Raw genomic sequence first — 9,652 nt, forward strand, 5'->3', positions numbered from 1 at the left:
ACCGACTTTCCAGGCCAATTTCGCAACTCCCTCCCTTGGGCTTCCGCATCCTGGGGTCCCTCCCTCTGTCCCACGCGTAACCAGAGACTGATGGGAAGGTCTCAGGAGGAGTCGGTCCCACCAGGCTAGAAGATCACTGCTGGGGCCCAGGCCCAGTGAGAGCACAGATTTGATTCTTTTGTTGTTGATGTTTGCATTGGGTCTTTGTTGCAGCGTGCAGGCTTTCTCTAGTTGCGGCGAGCAGGGGCTACTCTTCGTTGCGGTGCACGGGCTTCTCACTGCAGTGGCTTCTCTTATTGTGGTGCACGGTCTCAGTAGTTGTGGCTCACAGGCTCTAGAGCGCTGGCTCAGTAGGTGTGGCGCACTGGATTAGTTGCTCCGCGTCATGCGGGATCTTCTCGGACCAGGGCTCGAACCCGTGTGCCCTGCACTATCAGGCGGATTCTTAACCACTGCGCCACCAGGGAAGCCCCGGAATTGATTTTTGAAATAAGCAAGGAAGAGCAGAAAACTATGACGATTCTTTGGGAAAGAGACACAAACTGCGGCTTTAAAGTAGTTCCCGACTCCGCTCCAGCGTCCCTTCTCTGGCCACACCCTTTCAGGTTCCGCCCCGCCCTCGCCCCACCCCTAAACGTGCCCCCACGCTTCCCGGAAGTGGGCGGCCTCCTGAGCAAGTGCCGTGGACGCAGAGCACGCCGAGAGTTGTAGTTCCGGCATCTTACAGAGGAACTTGCGCTGCGATGTGGCCCCAAATATTGGTGGGGGGGGTCCGGGTTGCAGGAGGTCTGTGCCCCGCGCTGGGGTCTCGCCTCGCCGCCCGCTTTCCCCCGCAGCGGACACCCGAGAATAGCCTGGCCCTGCAGCGGAGCCTGCACGCGACGGCGGCCCGGGCGCTCCCCCTCGTTCCCATCGTGGTGGAGCAGACGGTACGTGGCCAGGCGGGGACACGGCCCGGGGGTGAGAGGGCTGGGGCACGGAGGGACCCTGACCCTCACCCCCATCTTTCTCCTCCAGGGTCGCGGCGAGCGCGCCTATGACATCTACTCTCGGCTGCTGCGGGAGCGCATCGTGTGCGTCATGGGCCCGGTGAGTGCCCCGTGCGCGGATCCTCCCCTGCGCCTGACCAGACCCCCTGCTCCCCTCCCCCTCACACGTCCTTGATCCCCGGACTTACCCCCCTTGACGTTCCTCCCTAGGCTCCGCTCTTGTCCCAACCTGACACCCACACCCACCCCCCTTCCAGGGCACATAAACCCTCTGATCCTCCTTCCTGGCCCTTAGTACCCTTTCTACGCCTTCCTTAAATCCTCTGCTTCTCCCTTCCTAATCTCTGACTCGCTCCCTCACCAATGACCCTCCTCCCCAATCCTGGGCTCCAATCACTCTCCCCGGCCTCCTTACCCCTTCCCTTCCTGGGCCCAGTGTGTACTGACCCCCACCCTCCCTGTAAGCCAAACCACCTGGGTCTGGATCCCCCACCCCCACCCCGCACCACATCACCTCCTGGGTTCTGAAGCCTTCCTGATCCATCTTCCTTGGGCTCTGACCCCCATTCTGGTGCCCTGACTCATCCTCAGCCGACCCATAACTGCCTCCCTTATGCCTTCATCCCTATCTGGGGACACCCCTCCCCGCCCCACTTGCAGATCGACGACAGTGTCGCCAGTCTGGTCATCGCGCAGCTGCTGTTCCTGCAATCGGAGAGCAACAAGAAGCCCATCCACATGTATATCAACAGCCCCGGTGAGCAGGGCCTTCCCCCGGTGCCAGGGTCCTCCTGGGGACTGAGACCCCAATCAGGGATGCCCTTTCTCTGGAGCAAGAAAGGGTGCAGAGCTTCCTTCAGAATCCCCCCAAAATGCCTTGAAACCTCCAAAAGCTGCCTCTTCCCTTGCTTTTAAACAGGCACCTGAACCTGCCTGTTTGATCTCATAGGTAATGTGTTTTGTTTGTTTTGTTTTGTTTTTAATAAATTTATTTATTTATTTTTGGCTGCGTTCGGTCTTCGTTGTTGCGCGTGGACGTTCTCTAGCTGCGGCGAGCGGGGGCTACTCTTCGTTGCGGTGCGCGGGCTTCTCATTGCGGTAGCTCTTCTCTGTTGCGGAGCACGGGCTCTAGGCGCGTGGGCTTCACTAGTTGTGGCACGCAGGCTCAGTAGTTGTGGCTCACGGGTTCTAGAGCGCAGGCTCAGTAGTTGTGGCCCATGGGCTTAGTTGCTTCGTGGCTTGTGGGATCTTCCCAGACCAGGGCTCGAACCCTTGTCCCCTGCATTGGCAGGCGGGTTCTGAACCACTGCGCCACCAGGGAAGTCCACAAATAACGATTTTACCGACCTGACTTGGTTGTTGAGATTTTTAAATTGGTAGATTCCATCCTGCCCCCACAAGAAAAGGGAGAATAGCCAAACTTTTTGTTTTGTTTTGTTTGGCCGTGCCCCGCAACTTGCGGGATCTTAGTTCCCTGACCAGGGATCAAACCCAGGCCCATGGCAGTGAAAGTGCCGAATCCTAACCACCGGACCGCCAGGGAATTCCCTGAATAGCCAATCCTGATTGATCGTTTACTGTGCCAGGCACTTTTCTAAGCACTTTATAGGCATTTAACTCATTTTATCTTCACACAACCTCACGTGATCGATACTATTTAGTTATTTGCAATCTACAAGGAGGCACTGTAGCTCCAAAAGTCTGAGTAACTTGCCCCAGGTCACACATGAGAAACTGCCCAGCGAGGGGGGTCAAACCCAGGCAGGCTGGCTCCAGAGCCTTCGCTCTTAGCCACTATGCTCCCAATTTCTAGTTTCTCTTGAAAATTTGGCAGATCTGGCCCCCGCCCTGGGCCAACATGCACGTGTGGCAACTGTCAGCTCACTCTGGAGCAAGTCCTCATTTTTTGCTCCCACCTGGCCTGTGTCACCTGCTCTGTTACCTTCCTATCCCTGGTAGTAGTTGTGTTTGGGACCCCGGCTTTAAAGGGCTTCACCAGCCCTCCCCAGGGCCAGAGGCTGCCCTAGGGAAAGGAGGGCACAGCCCCTCACTTGCCCCCCTCCACCCACAGGTGGCATGGTGACCTCGGGCCTGGCCATCTACGACACGATGCAGTACATCCTGAACCCCATCTGCACGTGGTGCGTGGGCCAGGCGGCCAGCATGGGCTCCCTGCTTCTGGCCGCTGGCACCCCGGGCATGCGCCACTCGCTCCCCAACTCCCGCATCATGATCCATCAGCCCTCCGGGGGCGCCCGGGTGAGTGCCAGGCCCCGTGAGCTGCTTTGGGGATGAGGGTGGGGGCCTAGACAGAAGGACCAGCCGGACAGACGGAAGTCACGTGGGGGTGTGAATGTTTTAAAATGTAGGTTTTGGGGACTTCCCTGGCGGTCCAGTGGTTAGGACTCCACGCTTTCACTGCCGAGGGCGCGGGTTCAATCCCTGGTCAGGGAACTAAGATGCCGCAAGCCACAACAACAAAAGAAGTAGGTTTTATTAATATGCAGGTATAGTGAGGCCAAGAGGTCAGGAGAGGGCTGCCATTGAAAAGACAGTTTGTTACTCACAGATCCCAAGAGGAGGGAGTGTGCCAGGCCACGGGGGCCACGCAGAGAGAGAGGCACCAGGGTTGGTCGGGAGGAGAGTGCAGGCAAGAGCCTTCATTGTGGTTTGTGCGGGCAGGAATGAGCGAGGCTTAAGACTGGCTAGCGTAAGTAGTTGCAGTGGGCTCTGGGGTGTAGGGACTGTCCCTAGTTGTCTGGTACCCTGGGGCGATGGGGCAGGGGGATGGTGACCCAGGGTGTGAGAATAGAGGAGGTGTTGGGGATGTGGGCTTGGATTGGCTGCTTTGCACATGAAAAGTGTACTCTGGGCAGCGGTTGAAAATCTTTAGGAATTAGCTGCCCTGGGAGGGGCTGTTCCTCCTGGTCAGGGAGGCCCCAGCTGCAGAAAATTAAGAACATAGAGTTAATACCGGAAGCCTTCCTGGAGGCGGTGAGGTTGAAGCAGGCTGTGGAGGGACTCACAAAGCCCGGTCCCACCTGCTTGAAAACTGGCAGCCGACACCCAGGCAGGCTCCCGAGTCCCGTCTCCAGTCTCCCCGTGAGTGGCCGATGCTGATCCCAACCTTCTCCCTCTTGGGACGTTCCCCCAGGGCCAAGCCACAGACATCGCCATCCAGGCGGAGGAAATCATTAAACTCAAGAAGCAACTCTACAGCATCTACGCCAAGCACACCAAACAGAGCCTGCACGTGATCGGTGAGCACCCTCCTGCCCCACACCGGCCCCCAGCTGCTCCCTTTTATTGTAACAAACACATATGTACGGGTCAGGCCTCTGGACCTCTGTGCTGCTGACACCAGGGCTGGATCACTCTGTGATGGAGGCCTTCCTGGGCACTGTAGGAGGTGTGGCACATCCCCAGGCACTGCCCACTAGATGCCAGCAGCACCTCCAGTTGTGACGGCCAAAACTGTCTCCAGACATCGCCCAGCATGCCCTGGGGATCAGAACCCACCCCCGTTGAGAACCCCTGTTCTGAGCACTTTAAAAAGACTCATTTACAGGAGCCTCCCCAAAACTTCATTGAACTAGGTCCAGGGGGATTCCCGGGCTTTCCAGTGGTTGGGACTCCGTGCTTTCATGGCCGAGGGCTCGGGTTCAATCCCTGGTCGGGGAAACTAAGATTCCGCAAGCCATGCGGCGCGGCCAGAACAAAAAAAAATGAAATAGGTCCAAAGGTTTTGAACGGGGTCTCCCACAAAGAATATTCCAAATGGTCAAGAAACAGAAGTCAAGAGGCTCATCACTTCTAGTGATGATGTTTAATAATGACATCATCAGGAAAGGCAAATCAAGGCCACGCTGAGATACCATTTCAATCCACTGGAACGGCTCAAATAGAAAATACTGACACCCCCAAGTGCTGAGGGGAGCGTGGAGCCACTGGAACGTTTATCCACTGCAGGCGGCAGTGAAAACCATACAGCCACTTCCGAAAGCTGTCAGGCACTGAGGCTGAACACGCAGAAAGATGCGTGGTTGTTCTGCTTGGCGTATAACCGAGGGAATCGAGTGCTTCTGTCCAAAGATGTAGTCAGGAATGCAGCCCCATTCCTACAGTCCCAAACGGGAAAATACCGAAACGCCTGACAGCAGGGGAGTGAGTGGTCAGTGATGGTGTTTAGTCAAGAGGTGGGATGCTGTACCGCCATGAGGACCGGTCCACAGCCTGGATGAATCTCAGAAACACAGTGCTGAGTGGAAAAAGGAGTAAATGCTCTGTGGTTATGTGTTTCTTTATTTACTTTTTAAATTAATTAATTAATTTTTTTGGCTGTGCCATGCAGCATGTGGGGATCTTAGTTCCCCAACCAGGGATTGAACCTGCACCCCCTGCAGTAGAAGCGCAGGGTCTTAACCACTGGACCACCAGGGAAGTCCCTGTGGTTATGTGTTTAAGGGGCAAAAACTGGCATAACGGATCCATGCCATTAGGCCACTGTTAGGGTAGTGGGTGGGGACAGTTAGTGATTAGACATGGCCCCAACGGGGTTTCGGGGGGCTCTGATCTAGGTGCCAGCCACGTGGGTGGGTTCAGTCTGAAAATCACACTGTCCACTTCCATGATCCACACCTTTTCCTGGATGTGCATTTACACATCAATAAGTTAACACACACACACACACAAAACTGAAACAGGTATTTTACCGATGGGGAAACTGAGGCACAGAGACAGGGAGGCCAAGATCACACAGGGAGGACTTGGGTGGATCGGGGACCCAAACGTGGCCCCAGGTCTCCACTCTTAACCACCCTCATCCCACTTCTGCTTCCCCCGCAGAGTCAGCCATGGAGAGGGACCGCTACATGAGCCCCATGGAGGCCCAGGAGTTTGGCATCTTGGACAAGGTTCTGGTCCACCCTCCCCAGGACGGTGAGGACGAGCCTGAGCTGGTGCAGAAGGAGCCGGTGGCGGCGGCGGCAGCAGTGGCAGAACCTGCCCCAGCAAATGCCTGAGGGCTGCCCCTCACCCTCACCCTCCGGAGGAAAGTGGAGGCGCCAGGCCTGCCCAGCCCTCGACACTGAGCCTAGAGGGCACCCTTGAGGAACTCTGGATTTGGGGGTGCCCCTCCGGGTGGGTATCCCAGCTGAGACACTGTGATTTTAAATTAAATCTTTGTAGACTTTGCTCCCGGCTGTGGTGGCTTCCCTCCATCCTCCACCACGGCACACGTGTGCCTACACCCTGACCTTCAGCTTCCTAACTTCAGCAAAGCTACTGAGCCTACATTCCAGGCACTGCTCCAGAGGCCGCAACTTACTGGGAAGAAAACACAGAAATCCCTGTCTGGAAGAAACTTACATTCTTGTGGGAGTAGACAGTTTTTTAAAAAATCAGGGCAAGAGGTATGCAACGTGTGTGTGTGTGTGTGTGTGTGTGTGTGTGTGACAGTTTTAGATGGGGTGGCCTGCAAAGGCCTTGCTGAGAGGGTGACATTTGAGCAAAGACCTGAAGGAGGTCTTTGCAGAGGGTGGGGGGAGCAAGCTTGCTATATTGGGAGACAGCAGTCTAGGCAGAGGGCATGGCAAGTGCAAAGGCCCTGTGGCAGGACTGTGGCTGGCACATGGGCGGAAGCACGAGGAGGCTGGGGTGGCTGGAGAGAGTGAGGGGGAGAGAGGAGAAGATGAGAGCAGGAAGGGGAGGAATACAGGTCGTAAAAGGCCTGGTAGGTCTGAGCAAGGAGGGAGATGCCCCATAGAGGGTTTCAAGAAGAAGAACAAAAAGAACCACAGAGTGGTGGGTGGAGAGCGGCAAGTACAGAAACCAGGAGACCAGTGAGGAAACTTGTAATCACCCAGAGGAAGGCTGACGGCTCCGGACACGTGGTGAGAGAGGTCAGATTCTAGCCAGCTTTTAAAGGCAGGGCTGGGACTTCCCCTTTGGCGCAGCGGTTTAGAATCCTTATGCCAATGCAGGGGACACAGGTTCCATCCCTGGTCTGGGAAGATCCCACATGCCAAGGAGCAACTAAGTCCGTGCGCCACAACTACTGAGCCCACGTCCCTAGAGCCTGTGCTCTGTAACAAGAGAAGCCACCACAATGCGAAGCCCGCACAATGCAACGAAGACCCAACGCAGTCAAAAATAATAATAATAATAAATTTTTCAAATAAATAAAAACTAAAGGCAAGGGGCTTCCCTGGTGGCGCAGTGGTTGAGAGTCCGCCTGCCGATGCAGGAGACACAGGTTCGTGCCCTGGTCCGGGAGGATGCCACGTGCCGCGGAGCGGCTGGGCCCGTGAGCCGTGGCCGCTGAGCCTGCGCGTCCGGAGCCTGTGCTCTGCAACGGGAGAGGCCACAGCCGTGAGAGGCCTGTGTACCGCCAAAAACAAAACAAAACAAAACAAAAACTACAGGCATGGCTGTCAGCTGCAATGTGAAATTTGAGAGAGAAAGTCATCTCCCAAAACTCCAAGGCGTTGGCCCAAAGCAGCTAGAAAGATGGAAGGAAAGATAAGACGTTCCTGGGAAAGTTCAGGAGGAGCAGGACTGGGGGCCACGATCAGGAGCCGGTTTTGGACGTTTGATGTCCAAGTGCCCCAGACATCCCACGGGATGGGTAAGTCTGGGGTCAGGGTTGGAAATAAAAATGTAGGAGACTTCAGCATGTCTATGACTTAGTGGTCAGGCTGAGAACTGGCTATGGCGTTTGGACCTTGGAAATCACGAGTGGCCTTAGATAAATAAGAACACTTTCGGTGCTTTGGGGGCCAAAAACCAGATTGGAGTGGAGCCAGAGAGAAGGGGCTGGAAAATATTGGAGCTAAACAAGTCTTTTAAGGAATTTTGCTGTCAAGGAGAACAGAGAACTTGGGGCTGTCGCTGGAGGGTGTGTTGAGGTCAATTTCTTTTTTTTTTTTAATTCAGGGGGCTTTTAAAAATTTTTTTATTTTTGGTTGCGTTGGGTCTCCGTTGCTACGCATGGGCTACTCTTCGTTGTGGTGCGCGGGCTTCTCACTGCGGTGGCTTCTCTTGTTGCGGAGCGCGGGCTCTAGGCGTGCGGGAGTTGTGGCACACGGGCTCAGTAGTTGTGGTTCACGGGCTCTAGGCACACAGGCTCAGTAGTTGTGGCTCACGGGCTTAGTTGCTCTGTGACATGTGGGATCTTCCTGGACCAGGGCTCGAACCCGTGTACCCTACATTGGCAGGCAGATTCTTAACCACTGCGCCACCAGGGAAGCCCCAGAGGACTTTTTAATTTGGCTTCATTCATCGGATACATTTAGCTGAACTTTTCATTGTGCACACCTTATAATGTATACAGAAGTTGAGAAGTTAGGATAATGAGGTCTCACGTACCCATCACACCAACTCAAGAATTACCAATTCACGGCCAATTGTGATTCGTCCCTCCCCCCCCACCCCCCATGGCACTGTATTACTTTGAAGAAAATCCCAGCTTTTCATTTCATCTGTAAATATTTCGGTATGTATTTCTAAAAGGATAAGGAATCTTTATGTCTCAAAAAACTAAAAATAGAACTACCACATGACCCAGCAATTCCACTCCTGGGTATATATGCCCAAAAAACAAAAACTCCAATTAGAAAAGGTACATGCACCCCAATGTTCATAGCGTTATTTACAATAGCCAAGATATGGAAGCAACCAGAGTGTCCATCAACAGAGGAATGGATAAAGAAGATGTGGTGTATATATACACGGTGGAATACTACTCAGCCATGAAAAAGAACGAGGTTTTGCCATTTGCAGCACCATGGATGGACTTGGAGGGTATTAAGCGAAGTGAATTAAGTCAGACAGAAAGACAAATTCTGTATGGTATCACTAATATGTGGAATCTAAAGAAGTACAACAAAATAGTCAATTGTGAAAGACAATTTTTCCAAGGACATTGGGGGTGGGGGGATGGTTCAGGTGGTAACGCAAGCGATGGGGAGCAATGGGGAGCAGCAGATGAAGCTTCGCTTGCTTGCCTGCCACTCACCTCCTGCTGTGCAGCCCGGTTCCAAAAAGGCCAGTCCGCGGCCCAGGGGTTGAGGACCCCTGATACAGAGAACAAACTAGTGGTTACCAGTGGGAAGAGGGAAGGGGAGAGGGGCAATATAGGCGTAGGGGATTAAAAAAAGGGTTATTATGGGATTATATGAAATCGTGTGTGTGAAACTTTTGAAAATTATAAAGCACTACAGAATATAAAGAATCTTTCATTCAAAAAAAATAGTTAATGAAAAATAAATAGGGGGGGACTTCCCTGGTGGCACAGTGGTTAAGAATCCACCTGCCAATGCAGGGGACACGGGTTCAAGCCCTGGTCCGGGAAGATCTCACATGCCGCGGAGCAAAGAAGCCCATGCGCCACACCTACTGAGCTGCACTCTAGAGCCTGTGAGCCACAACTACGGAAGCCTGCGCCCCTAGAGCCTGTGCTCTGCAACAAGAGAAGCCACCGCAATGAGAAGCCTGCGCACCACACAAAGAGTAGACCCTGCTTGCCACAGCTAGAGAAAGCCCACGCACAGCAACGAAGACCCAACGCAGCCAAAAACAAATTTAAAAAATTAAAAAAATAAAAATAAATAGGGGGGGCTTCCCTGGTGGCTCAGTGGTTAAGAATCCGTCTGCCAATGCAGGGG

General features: G+C 54.1%; 1 protein-coding gene across 1 annotated transcript; it reads left to right on the forward strand.

The window, feature by feature from the left end:
* The first annotated feature begins 657 nt into the window (after positions 1 to 657).
* CLPP (caseinolytic mitochondrial matrix peptidase proteolytic subunit) lies at positions 658 to 6,182 on the forward strand. Its single transcript, XM_032629253.1, has 6 exons — positions 658 to 929; positions 1,018 to 1,089; positions 1,650 to 1,746; positions 3,061 to 3,248; positions 4,144 to 4,249; positions 5,835 to 6,182. Exons 1-6 carry the CDS (start codon positions 744 to 746, stop codon positions 6,008 to 6,010), a joined length of 825 nt encoding a protein of 274 aa, XP_032485144.1. The 5' UTR covers positions 658 to 743; the 3' UTR covers positions 6,011 to 6,182.
* The last annotated feature ends 3,470 nt before the right edge of the window (positions 6,183 to 9,652 follow it).

Source organism: Phocoena sinus, chromosome 3 (genome assembly GCF_008692025.1).
Source record: "Phocoena sinus isolate mPhoSin1 chromosome 3, mPhoSin1.pri, whole genome shotgun sequence".
NCBI classification, from domain to species: Eukaryota; Metazoa; Chordata; class Mammalia; order Artiodactyla; family Phocoenidae; genus Phocoena; species Phocoena sinus.